This window comes from Macaca nemestrina, chromosome 15 (assembly GCF_043159975.1).
Source record: "Macaca nemestrina isolate mMacNem1 chromosome 15, mMacNem.hap1, whole genome shotgun sequence".
NCBI lineage: Eukaryota > Metazoa > Chordata > Mammalia > Primates > Cercopithecidae > Macaca > Macaca nemestrina.
The window spans coordinates 531759-545644 of NC_092139.1; the positions used below are offsets into that span (position 1 = coordinate 531759).

Genomic DNA, 13886 nt, shown 5'->3' on the forward strand with positions numbered 1-13886 from the left:
CACTCACACATGTACATTCTCAAGCACTCACACACAGGCACTCATGTACACTCACAGACACTGACACACGTGCACTCACACACGTACACTCACAGGCACTGACACACGTGCACTCACACACGTACACTCACAGACGTGCACTCACACACACAAGTGCTCGCACACGCGCACTCACATGCACTCACACACGTGCACTCACACACGTACAACCACTCACACACGTACACTCACCACTCACACACGTGCACTCACACACACGCACTCACATGCACTCACACACGTGCTCTCACACACGTACAACCACTCACACACGTACACTCACCACTCACACACGTGCTCTCACACACACGCACTCACATGCACTCACACACGTGCTCTCACACACACGCACTCACAAGCACTCACACGTGCTCTCACACACACGCACTCACAAGCACTCACACACGTGCTCTCACACACACGCACTCACAAGCACTCACACGTGCACTCACACATGTGCACACACAGCCTGCAGGAGACTCAGAAGCTCCCTGCAGGCATTTAGGAGGCAGCCTCTTCAGTTCTGCGGCTCATCTCACTCACCTGAGGATCCGATCAGAATTGGAGCTGCTCTTGGAAGGATCTCCTGTCTGCGGCTGCTGCTTCTCATGGGATTTGGCTAATTTTTCGGCGGCAGCAATGGGACACCCAGACAAACTAGAGGAAGGAAGAGGAGGGATATCTGAGCCTCCCCCTCCACGCCTGTCCTGTCCTGGGTGACTGCGTGTGTGGGCGTCTCACGGCAAGGTCATTCAGATGGGAGAACTCCAGGTGTGCAAGAAGCCAGAGCCGGGAATAATCCTGTCATTCTGCAGGGCAGGGGTTTTCTCTCTGACTCTGTTCTTGAGCCCTCAAAGTACAAGCTGCCTAGTCAGTTTCTGTTTTGGAACATTCTATGCCAATGACACACAAAGATGAAATATACCCTAAAGGCCTTGAAAGCTCTGCGCGAAGCTGCCCCCCCTGCATGGGTCCGGGTGGCTGGCTTTCCCCTCCCCGCGTCCTCTCCCTTCCCAGCTTCCAGGGCTGGGTTCTGCAGCCATCTCTGGCTCTTGTTCTGTTAGCTGCCCCGGGCAGCCCAGGGCCCCACTTGGACCACAACCTGGGCACGGACCCTGGATGACTCAGGCCCAGGTAAGCCTAAGACACGGAGGCAGTTGCTTCCTCTGTCAGAATTAAGTCAACTGTGAGCGCCAGCGCCAGTCCCGCAGCCAGCCCGGGAGGTGACGTGAGGGGGAATTGGCCTCTCTTCAAATGAAGTGACCTCAAAAGCTCTGGCAGTCCCTTCAGCTGAGCGTATGCTGGGGCAAAGGCATATCCCACCAAGGCCATGGCCACCCATGACACTTTGGGTAAGGCTGGGGGAGTAGACCCCCTTGCCATAGAAGACGCGTCAACAACTATACCTCGAGGGCGGTTGGGAAGCTTCACTTCCACCTGGGCCTCAGAACTGCCACAAAGCAGCCCAGAGTACAGTCCTGGCCTGCCGAGGTTACCGTTCCTGTCCGCCCTTTCCACGCAGGAGCAAGAGCCAGTGTGCAGAGGTTTCTGACTGTGGGCAGGACACAAGCATTCACCTGGCTCTCCACATGGTCATTGCACCTCTCTTCACAGAGGGTGCATTGCTCGCTCCTCCACAGGCCGCCCCCTGATCTCTTGAGACCCCCAGCTCACAGGGGTCAAGGCAGCAACCCCACGAGGTGACTGCACCTCCAGTTGCTGCTCCGCCCAAAGGGCCCTCACAGCCCAGGTGTGCCCTGACCTTATACCCACTCCTGAGGGCAGCAGGCAGGGAGAAGGGCAGCCCAAGGCCCAGACTGGGACACACAGGTCTAACCAGGTGCCCTCCCACACATGGGCCCCGGCCCCACCCCGGCCCAGGTCAGTCCAAGTACCTTCTGTGCGTGTTGCGGTTGCTGTTCACGTGGCCCTGGCCTGTGCAGCCGGGCGTGGGGCACTTCAGCACGTTCTCGTGCATGGCCAAGACTGTAAGAGAACCGGGGATGGAGGAGCCAAGGCTGTCAGAGAGTCTGGGGAGCACCAGCCGAGTGGGGAGCACAGGCTGAGGAGGAGGCAGGAGCCCTGTCCCAAGGCTGCTGCTTGCTGGGCGGTTGGGGGACACAGCGATTTGGGGCAGCAACGCAGGGCAGCTCCAGCCCCCAAGAGCCTGCAGACGTAACCCCCCACCCTAAGCGTGATCAGGGCACGCCCCCCCACCACTGTGGTCCCTCCCTAACCCCCCACCTCAGTGTGATCAGGACACGCCCCCCCCACCACTGTGGTCCCTCCCTAACCCCCCACCTCAGTGTGATCAGGACACGCCCCCCCCACCACTGTGGTCCCTCCCTAACCCCCCACCTCAGTGTGATCAGGACACGCCCCCCCCACCACTGTGGTCCCTCCCTAACCCCCCACCCTCAGCGTGATCAGGACACGCCCCCCCCACCACTGTGGTCCCTCCGTAACCCCCCACCTCAGTGTGATCAGGGCACACCCCCCCCACCACTGTGGTCCCTCCCTAACCCCCCACCCTCAGCGTGATCAGGACACGCCCCCCCCACCACTGTGGTCCCTCCGTAACCCCCCACCCTCAGTGTGATCAGGGCACGCCCCCCCCACCACTGTGGTCCCTCCCTAACCCCCCACCTCAGTGTGATCAGGGCACGCCCCCCCCCACCCTCAGTGTGATCAGGGCACGCCCCCCCCACCCTCAGTGTGATCAGGGCACACCCCCTCCACCACTGTGGCCCCTCCCTCCTGCGGCAGAAACCAGACTCAGCTTTAAAACCTCTCATTCTGTGGTTTGCTCCTTTAAATTTAATTTTCACAATTACTGCTTCTAGCCTAAAAATTAGAAGAAGTATTTGCTTCCCAAGCCTTCGGAGCACAGAGGTTGCTGCAAGACGACCTCTCCCTTCCCAGCGTGGCCGGCACTGGCCTGTCCCCTCCCATCGATCTGTGACTGTGGGCTCTGACCCCGACTGGCGTCTCTAGGTAGACAAATGGGCTGGTTGCAGGGCCCCAGCCTCAAAGGGCTCAAGTTTGGGCTAAGGCCGTTTGTGGGGGGAGGCGGGGAGATGTAAGGATGAGCATCTGGACAAACCAAAGGGGCAGGTTATGGCCCTGGGCAGGCCACGCCTCCCCATAGACACCACCCAAACACCACAGAGGCAGCCTGAGCTTCGGAGTTAGGGCTAACGCTGCACAGAGCTACTCACTCTCTGGGGGGATCCTATCCTTGTGGGGACAGCCAGAAAGGCTGCGGTGGTGAGGGTACAACCCGGTAACGTGGCCAGTGCCATCACAGCCTGGTGTTGGACACTTGATCTCACGCTTCTCAGCTCTTGAAGGATCTAAAACACACAAGTCACATCAGTTAGAGCCCGGAAGCTGGGTGGTGAGCAGAGAGGGGGCAGGGGTAGCTCAGGACCCCTCTCTCTGGTTGTCCAGAGAGAAGAGAGGCAAGACTGCCCATGAGCTTGGACAGGGACTGGGGCTGGACAGTCAGGTGACCCTGAAGAAACCAGCCCACACTGGCTACCTGTGTGCAAAAGCCCTGATACTGCCCCGACCATCCCAAATAGCGGTTTGTGCAGCGTTTTACGGAGAACCACCCAGACGGCAGCTGGAGTCCTCTTTCCTCTCTCCTCTGACAGTGCGGAGGCCTCATGGGTCAGGCTTCTGCCCAGAGAGGTCAAGGCGTTTGGCAACATTCCTGCCAGGAGATGTCCTTGGAATTTGACAAAACGAGGAGGACGAAGGAGCTAAGAAACTTATCCAAGGCTGCATGACTAACATACGTCTGGGCGGAAATTTAAACCCACATCTGTTATTGACCTCATCTAGACTCTGCAGGACCAGGCTGGCCACTACAGAGTGCAGGGACCAGCAGGAGCACAGAGGACCCTCAGAACAGAGCTGACGTCTCAGTGAAACACCTTTGGACGAGCTGTCCCTTTGGGAGGGTGCAGAGGTCACAGAGCCAAACGCAGAACTCCCACTCCAGAGGGGGAGGCCCCGACGGTGGGCTCCAAAGGGAAGGAGCTTTGGCTCTGCTACCCCCAGCTCAAAGGAGCAGGAAGTCAGACTTCCACCCATGTGGTCAGGCAGCGGGGTCCTGAGGGGCTTCCAAACCCGTGCCCAACACCTGCCTCCTGGGCTTGCCGCCCCGTCCCACAGCCTCCATTCAGAATTCTCGCCGCATCTGGGTCCCCACACGAGTCCCTTAGAAGCAGTCCCAGTCTCGTCTCTATCCTACTGCACGTTCACATTGCACAGACACTCACAGCCCAGCCCGGCACTGCCTGGTGTTCTCAGCTTGGCCACCTGTGTCACCCGGGGCTGTGTCCCTTTGGGTCCATGCACTGAAAATCTATTCCTGAAGGCAGGACACCTTGCCTCTGGGTCCCCCTGTGTCTGTCCCACAGGTCTGAGACCCTTGAAAACCTGGGCCTGGGGCTGTCACTTGGTGTCTCTGTTCCTCATACGTGTCCCACCCAATTCTGCGCTGATCTGTGTGGCCCAAGCACACCACACCCAGGCTAGTAACCACACCAGGCCCTTAACACCTGTCCCTAAGTCTCACCTTTAGCCTGTGTCTCTTTGTGCCCATGGCCCCACAAGTCTGGAGCATGACGGTGCTGACTTAAATCTGGGTCCCCAAAGAGCTGTCCCGCCATCTGGGTTGCCCTAAAGGGTGTCCCCTCAAAGCCTGGGGTCCATCTCACCCTGAAACCATGTCCCACCTGTGTCCCTTAGTATCTTTCCCCTGGGCTTGTCTCATAAGCCTGGGTGTTCCCAGAAAATATGTCCCTCATGTCTCCACTGACCTGCCTATCATGCCCCTTGAATTATGTCTTGCTCAGGTCTGTCTCTGCCATGAGCCAAGTGCGTCTTCCCAGGGTTGGCCTTGAGTCTGTGTCTCCTGCATTTTTGGTTCCTGGCTCCAGCACCTGAGTCACCTCCCATCCCAGTTCTCTCTCCGTATCTGCCCCTCCCTGGTCTCAGCTAACCCTTCCTGGGGGCACTCATTGGAAGAGTGCCAAGAACTCCCACTGCGCCCGTCCACCTGGAGAAGAGATGCAGGACTAGACGTGTGGAAAAAATAGGCTGAGGTCCGGGCAGGTCCCTAGTCTTAGGAGAAGAGAGGCCAAGTGCCCAGGTGCAGAAGGTTCTCTGCACCAGGCCAGGTAAGCCAAAGCTGACCTGTCCAAGGCCTGGCCTCCCTGGCATGGCTCGCTGAGGGAGCAGCCCCTGGCCAGCCCTGCTCCCCAGGCCCCTGTCCCAAGGAGGAATCTGAGATGGGCAGTCAGCAGAGCAGAGCCAGCCTGCTGTCCAGACCCTGACACCCCAGTAACAGTGAAGGCCGCAACCGTTCACTCAGGATTCGTCCTCAGACCTCAGCACTCCAGGCTCCCAGCTGCTCCCCAACGATGTCAGCCCAGTCCCAAGCCCCTCCAAGCAGCCCTCCTTGTCTGTCCTCACCTCAACATCAGCCACTCAGTGCAGTCAGGGGATGCCTCCCCTATACCCTGCACACTTTAGAGCCAAATCCAGAGCAGATGCAGAGCCAGCGGCAGGCTGCTTCCTCTGAGGAGAAGGGCACCCCTCACCTCTGCCTGCTGGGCTCCACCCCACGAGAGGATCAGGATGGCCCAGCATGGCCGTAGGAAACAGCGGGTTCTGTCATAGCACAATCCCTGCCACAAGTGTGAGTTGGGGTGGAAGGGACAGGACAGTCCCCACCCTCTCCGGATCCCAGATGCTGCTGTGACCAGTCACTGTGGGTGGGTCACTGTCCCTCCCACCTCCTCTCTCCCACCTGGTTCTTTCTCACACGTCTCCGCTCTACGATTGCTCTGTAAAGCAGGGTGGGAACCCATTTGCTCGGTATCTGACCACAGTCTGTGTCATGTATCTGTCCTTTTGTCTGCTTTTCTGCCATCTCCCAGCCTCCTGTCCTAGAAGGGCTCTCAGCCTGCATTTGCACACTGGGGCAGGGGTGAAAGGATGAGTCTGCAGGGCCAGGCCACCCTGACCCCTACCTTTACTGTAGTAGCTCTTCCGAACAGTGTCCAGGGCCTTCGCTGCCTTCCCTGGCTCTCCCAGGCCCAGCTGGCTCTGCTCGGCAGGCGGGCAGCCCGGCTCACAGACCGTGCGCACCTGTTCAGCCTTCAGGGCAATGGCCTGCTCCAGGAGGCCCAGGTTTCCCCGGGTCATCATGTCATGCATCTCCGACTCGTCAGTGACTGCTGACTTCTGGGAGTGGGTGTCCTCGTCCTTGTCATCATCCGAGCGGACCTCCACAATCACAGAGTACTCAGGCTTGGGACTGGGTGGTTCTGGGCCCTGGAGCTCAGGTGCCTTCTGGGCAGAGGTGTGAGAGGTGTCCTCCTGAAAGATCACATCAGGAGCTGCCTCTTCCTCCTCCTCCTCCTCCTCCTCCTCCTCGTCCTCTTCCTCCTCCTCTTCCTCGTCCTCTTCCTCTTCCTCTTCTTCATCCTCTTCCTCCTCCTCTTCCTCCTCCTCCTCCTCCTCCTCCTCCTCATCCTCCTCTTCGTGACTCAGGATGCCTTTCTGCTTGCTGGACTCCTCACTGGCTGCATCCTCCAGGGACTGGGGACACAGGTCCTGGCAGCGTTCGGTGGTGACTTCTACGACCTCCTCGGCATCCTCTGGCTGGATGAAGAGGCCCTTTTCACCCTCCTCGCTGGCGGCTCCCTCTGTGGCCTCCTGAAGCAGGTGCACAACGCCAGGGCCTGGCTTGGCCGCCAGAGTCTCTTCAGCAATTTGACCCAAGTTCAGGAGCGAAGTGGCGATGATTCCCTGGTAACTGCTATAGCTGCCCTTGGAGGAGCCAGGGGGGTTGGATCCAAAATGGGACTTGATGGGGCTCCTTCCTGCACAAAATCAAAATCAACGTGGGGGCCAGAGAGCATGTGGGAAGACTCCAGGTCTCCAGTCCCCAACACACCCACCACCCCTCCACCTGACCTACCACTCACTCTTTACACGGGAGCCAAGCAGAAACACGAAACTCCCGAAGTGGGGATTTGGTATGGACTTTCTGTCAACCCTTCTGCCTGAATCCAGAAATCATGGTGAACATATTTCAGGAGGCAGGTCATGGGCCACTGATGTATTTTCTAAACTAAGAATTACTTGGATAGTTTTCCTTAATGTTCCTCTCTCATCACGTTTACTTTCCGAATCAGATCAACCTGCACTGTATACAATGGAGCTTAAGCAGCAAGTCAGATTTTAAAAAATAATAATTGTTTCATAATTGAAAAGCAGTAAATAAGAATGGGCGTGGTGGCTCACGCCTGTAATCCCAGCACCTGGGGAGGCCGAGGCAGGCGGATCACCTGAGGTCAGGAGTTCAAGACCAGCCTGGCCAAAATGGCGAAACCTTGTCTCTACTAAAAATACAAAAATGAGCTGGGCGTGGTGGTGCCACGCCTGTAGTCCCAGCTATTCCTTGAACCCGGGAGGAGGAGATTGCAGTAAATCAAGATTGTGCCCCTGCACTCCAGCCTGGGCAACAGAGTGAGACTCTCTTCAAACAGAAACAAAACAAAACTAAGATATGGTAGGTGCTCACCACAGGCAGGCCCCATAGGGTTGTCAGCAAGGACGCCTGGGCCAGCACGTCCCACAGTGGTAGGAACAGGCCCTGCCATCCACCCACTTCGGAGGGGAAAGTCCAAGCCCAGGATGATGCCTCAACTCCAGATGCCCTTCTTGATAAGAAAGCAGGAAAATCTGTGTCTCTTCTCCCTGCGATCTAGGACTATGTTGATTCCTCGGGGCAGCGCACTCACTCCAGAGCCCCCCTAGGGAGCTGGGGTTGAGGACCCTCTCTGGCTTTGCTTCTAAAATCCATCTCAGACCCTTCCCCATTGCAGAAGCTTGGGGAGTGTTGGGTGGGTGGTGGGGATGGCAGGGGGAGCGGACCTTGGGCCTTGTCTGATCCCAGTTCTCTACAGATCTGCCAGGGCTCTCAGGGGTACAGACCCCTCCCTCTGGAACCCAGGGGCCAAAGCACCTGCTTCACCCACTTCCGCCAAGGGCTCGGTGCCCCAACATGGCAGTCCTGGTAGACCCCCCAAGGAAATGGGGGACTCATCTGCTTTCCTCCTTCCCGTCTTGGCTTCCCCGGGCACCCCATTTTCAGAGGCCCCACCTGGTCCTCAATCACCTGAACTCAACCTGAGGTGTTTCCTCCGCATCTGCCTGTGAGTGCCTCAGGGGAAAGCAGACCTCTCACCCATGCTCCCAGGCAGGTCTCCCAGAGGGCCAGTCTAAGACCCTCCCTTCCCCACATACAGACGGAGACACAGCCTTGTCTGTCTCTCATATACATGCAGACACCTGCCGAAACATGCTACAACTGCACACACACACACACACACACCAGTCGCGTGTCTGTGTCTGCCCTGCCTCCCTCCCACACACACAGTGTTCACACACAAACACACCACAGGCCCCATAAACGCCATGGGCAGACCTCTCTCCCAGGAAGCCCAGCACATGTTGGGACAAGACATGCCTTGTTCTCAGGAAGAGCTTTCTCTCGCTCCGAGTGAGCCCTCCCCGCTCACAGGCTGCAATTCTCCAGGGCCACACTAAGCACCCTTTATTCGGGGAAGAAAGAGCGACAAAGCACCTTCAGCTGGCTCGGGGCGATGAATCTCCTCCTGTCCTGCCGTCTCAGCCTCGGCCCCCTCCAGAGTTCCTTCCGATTCATCCGAAACAGAGGCGTCCTTCACCTCGGGGTCCTCACTGCCGTCGCTGTCCACACCATAGCCCTCGTCCAGAGTCAGCTTCAGGGGGTGCGACTTCCTCTTGGACACCAGGTGCTCAGCCTCAGCGCCCTCCAGCTTCCTCTTCTTGGCCAGGGGGCAGCTCTGTAAACTGGGAAGGAGGAGTAGGCGGTGGAGAGGGCCAGGCTAGGGCCACGAGAGGCCTCAGCCACCCCATGCGCCCCTCCCGAGGGTCCTCCCTCCCTCCCTCCCCCACAGACTCATCCAGTTCTTGCAGGGGACCCAGACAAGAAAACCACAGTGCAGCGCTGGGAAGTCAGATGGTCTGTCTTTCCCCACAGGGCGTGCCCATGGCCACAGGGGCCTCCAGGCTAGAGTGGGAGGTCGCTGCCTCGCAGAAGGGTCAGCAGCCTGGCCTCAGGAGCCGTGGAAAAAGATGGAAAGTTCTCCATCTGCAAAAGGGCCTAGAACAGAGTTGGGCGGGCGGTGGGGGGCCTCCAAATCTGCTTCCCAGGAAGCTCTGTGAGATCCAAGGGTCCTCTTACCTTCGGTGCCTGGAGTACTTGCCCCGGACGTGTCCTGAGCCAGTGCATCCCGGGGTGGGGCAGCTGAGGGGAAAGAAAAAGGCAAGGTCACATCAGGCGATGGGTTCAGACCTCAGGGCCCATCGCAGACCTTCACCCTGGGGAGCAGACTCTCTCCAAACGATTCATCTCAGAACGGCTGCTTGCAGTTTGCTGAAAATTAATAACTCACCCCATTCAAATAAATGAATGGCTCGTTACAGTTTTACAAGTGTTCCATTAAAGACTGTTTATACGTAAGAGCAAGACTTCCAACACCAGAGTCTCCCAGACCGCTCCCTACGGCAGGCATTCCACCAGCTGCCACCCGGTTTCCAGGAGCTTGGACACAAGATACTCTGAGGTGCCCTGAACACAGTACCCCTCTCTAAAGAGGGCCCAAGTCCAAAGCACAGAAGTTGGCATTCGCTGTGTCCATCACTAATGCTATAAGACCTATGGCCATCGGCGGCAACAGTCTCTGCATTCCCTGCCAGCTGTGACCTTCGTGCCCCAGCAAACTGAGCCAGGTCTGACAGGCAGAAAGGAATCTGTGGCCCAAGCCAAAGGCAGTGGTGAAGATTCTACCAGTGCCTGTAGCTGGTGTGAGTCCCAGCTTCCACGCAGGGAAAAGAAGCCAGGAGGGCCAATGAACCAGGAGCTGACAGGGTCTGCCTTAGTGGAGGACTCGGGCTAAGAAGGGTAGTTTGGGGAGGGGGTGATACTGACCCTCCTGCATCTCTCATCCCAGGGTTGGCAAGCACAAGGCAGGACACCCAGGAGTTCCTCTTCCTTAACCATCATCTGTCTCCCGATATAACCAAACCAGCAGGAAGCTCTGGAAACTTCTGAGCATGAGTACTGACTATGCCAACCACCGTGGCAGCAGGACCACAGCTCCCACAGCAGCCTCGGGGCCAAAGGGGCCGGTGTGGAGTGTGAGGCCAGAGTTCACCACATATCAGGCTCTTGCGGGCTGTCGGATGCATCCACGGCTCAAGGACTACAAGGAGCAGCCATTGTAAGACCCAGATGCCTGCGCCAAGTTGCCTAAGGCAAGTGGGAGGGGCAGGCCTGCGCTCCTTGCGGGAAGACAGAGGCTTTCCTGGCCAAGATGGGAAGACCTTGTTTTGTTTTGTTTTGTTTTTGTTATTTTATATATATATATATATTATACTTTAAGTTCTAGGGTACATGTGCACAACGTGCAGGTTTGTTACATATGTATACATGTGCCATGTTGGTGTGCTGCACCCATCAACTCGTCAGCATCCATCAACTCGTCCTTTACATCAGTTATAACTCCCAATGCCATCCCTCCCCCCACTCCCCATAATATGCCCCAGTGTATGATGTTCCCCTTCCCATGTCCAGGTGATCTCATTGTTCAGTTCCCACCTATGAGTGAGAACATGTGGTGTTTGGTTTTCTGTTCTTGCAATAGTTTGCTGAGAATGATGGTTTCCAGCTGCACCCATGTCCCTAGAAAGGACACGAACTCATCCTTTTTTATGGCTGCATAGTATTCCATGGTGTATATGTGCCACATTTTCTTAATCCAGTCTGTCACTGATGGACATTTGGGTTGATTCCAAGTCTTTGCTATTGTGAATAGTGCCACAATAAACATACGTGTGCATGTGTCTTTATAGCATGATTTATAATCCTTTGGGTATATACCCAGTAATGGGATGGCTGGGTCATATGGTATTTCTAGTTCTAGATCCTTGAGGAATCACCACACTGTTTTCCACAATGGTTGAACTAGTTTACAATCCCACCAACAGTATAAAAGTGTTCCTATTTCTCCACATCCTCTCCAGCACCTGTTGTTTCCTGACTTTTTAATGATTGCCATTCTAACTGGTGTGAGATGGTATCTCATTGTGGTTTTGATTTGCATTTCTCTGATGGCCAGTGATGATGAGCATTTTTTCATGTTTCTGTTGGCTGTATGAATGTCTTCTTTTGAGAAATGTCTGTTCATATCCTTTGCCCACTTTTTGATGGGGTTGTTTGTTTTTTTCTTGTAAATTTGATTGAGTTCTTTATAGGTTCTGGATATTAGCCTTTTGTCAGATGAGTAGATTGCAAAAATTTTCTCCCATTCTGTAGGTTGCCTGTTCACTCTGATGGTAGTTTCTTTTGCTGTGCAGAAGCTCTTTAGTTTAATTAGATCCCATTTGTCAATTTTGGCTTTTGTTGCCGTTGCTTTTGGTGTTTTAAACATGAAGTCGGCCGGGCGCGGTGGCTCAAGCCTGTAATCCCAGCACTTTGGGAGGCCAAGACGGGTGCATCACGAGGTCAGGAGATCGAGACCATCCTGGCTAACCCGGTGAAACCCCGTCTCTACTAAAAATTACAAAAAAAACTAGCCGGGCGAGGTGGCGGGCGCCTGTAGTCCCAGCTACTCGGGAGGCTGAGGCAGGAGAATGGCGTAAACCCGGGAGGCGGAGCTTGCAGTGAGCTGAGATCCGGCCACTGCACTCCAGCTCGGGCAACACAGCGAGACTCCGTCTCAAAAAAAAAAAAAAAAAAAAAAAACATGAAGTCCTTGCCCATGCCTGTGTCCTGAATGGTATTATCTAGGTTTTCTTCTAGGGTTTTTATGGTATTAGGTCTAACATTTAAGTCTCTAATCCATCTTGAATTAATTTTTGCATAAGGAGTAAGGAAAGGATCCAGTTTCAGCTTTCTGCTTATGGCTAGCCAATTTTCCCAGCACTATTTATTAAATAGGGAATCCTTTCCCCATTTCTTGTTTTTGTCAGGTTTGTCAAAGATCAGATGGCTGTAGATGTGTGGTATTATTTCTGAGGGCTCTGTTCTGTTCCATTGGTCTATATCTCTGTTTTGGTACCAGTACCATGCTGTTTTGGTTACTGTAGCCTTGTAGTATAGTTTGAAGTCAGGTAGCGTGATGCCTCCAGTTTTGTTCTTTTGGCTTACGATTGTCTTGGCAATGCGGGCTCTTTTTTGGTTCCATATGAACTTTAAAGCAGTTTTTTCCAATTCTGTGAAGAAAGCACTTGGTAGTTTGATGGGGATGGCATTGAATCTATAAATTACCTTGGGCAGTATGGCCATTTTCACAATATTAATTCTTCCTATCCATGAGCATGGTATGTTCTTCCATTTGTTTGTGTCCTCTTTTATTTCACTGAGCAATCGTTTGTAGTTCTCCTCGAAGAGGTCCTTACATCCCTTGTAAGTTAGATTCCTAGGTATTTTATTCTCTTTGAAGCAATTGTGAATGGAAGTTCATTCATGATTTGGCTCTGTGTTTGTCTGTTACTGGTGTATAAGAATGCTTGTGATTTTTGCACATTGATTTTGTATCCTGAGACTTTGCTGAAGTTGCTCATCAGCTTAAGGAGATTTTGGGCTGAGATGATGGGGTTTTCTAAGTATATAATCATATCCTCTGCAAACAGGGACAATTTGAGTTCTTCTTCTCCTACCTGAATACTGTTTATTTCTTTCTCTTGCCTGATTGCCCTGGCCAGAACTTCCAACACTATGTTGAATAGGAGTGGTGAGAGAGGGCATCCCTGTCTTTTGCCAGTTTTCAGAGGGAATGCTCCCAGTTTTGGCCTATTCAGTATGATATTGGCTGTGGGTTTGTCATAAATAGCTCTCGTTATTTTGAGATACGTTCCATCAATACCGAATTTATTGAGAGTTTTTAGCATGAAGGGCTGTTGAATTTTGTCAAAGGCCTTTTCTGCATCTATTGAGATAATCATGTGGTTTTTGTCTTTGGTTCTGTTTACATGCTGGATTACGTTTATTGATTTGTGTATATTGAACCAGCCTTGCATCCCAGAGATGAAGCCCACTTGATCATGGTGGATAAGCTTTTTGATGTGCTGCTGGATTCGGTTTGCCAGTATTTTATTGAGGATTTTTGCATCGGAAGACCTTGTTTTTAACAGGATTGACATTGTGAGTCTGAGCTCTTTCCAAAACGCAAGCACATCTTCCAGAGCCTGTGAAGGGAGGAAGGAAAGGGCTGACACCCCCACACCTGGGACCCAGAGAAAAGAACACCATCCCCAGCCTCTATATAGACACCTCTGATCGTTTCTAATTCGACTGACCACAGGCCTGACTGCAGACAACTGTGGGGCCCAATGGCCTTGCAGGCCACCCTCCCCGACCACCTCAGGGAGAACTGTCAGTAGAATCCAGACCTCACCCTATCACCCAACTCAACAGCAGCCATGGGGTGGGGGAGTGCTCATGGGACGTTCTCTGCAGCCTTCCAGGGTGGTGCTTTCAGTGTGTTAAAAAGAAGACAGAAAGGGAGGGAAGGAAGGAGGGAGGAGGGAAGAAGGAACCCAGGCGGGAAAGGAGGGGAAGAGGGAGGAAGAGGGAGAGAGGGAGGGCACGCCACACTTACTGCGGGTTCCCTTTCCAAACTGAGGGAGTTGCTGCTGCTGCCACCCACCTCTCCCTGCCTCTAGTCTCTTCTAAAATCCAGGCCCACACTTGCTTTCACTCTTCGGAGAACTAGCTT

General features: G+C 54.4%; 1 protein-coding gene across 7 annotated transcripts in view; it reads right to left on the reverse strand.

The window, feature by feature from the left end:
- Nucleotides 1–13886, reverse strand: part of LOC105470457 (myelin transcription factor 1) — a 112868-nt gene that overhangs the window by 28832 nt on the left and 70150 nt on the right. For all 7 annotated transcript variants that reach the window (XM_071078986.1, XM_011722439.3, XM_011722433.3 and 4 more), the window contains 6 exons: nucleotides 9350–9412; nucleotides 8708–8955; nucleotides 6084–6938; nucleotides 3258–3392; nucleotides 1935–2025; nucleotides 583–696 (listed from right to left, as the gene is read on the reverse strand). In XM_071078986.1, the coding sequence (XP_070935087.1) occupies nucleotides 583–696; nucleotides 1935–2025; nucleotides 3258–3392; nucleotides 6084–6938; nucleotides 8708–8955; nucleotides 9350–9412 (1506 nt within the window). The remainder of the gene's footprint in view (nucleotides 1–582; nucleotides 697–1934; nucleotides 2026–3257; nucleotides 3393–6083; nucleotides 6939–8707; nucleotides 8956–9349; nucleotides 9413–13886) is intronic.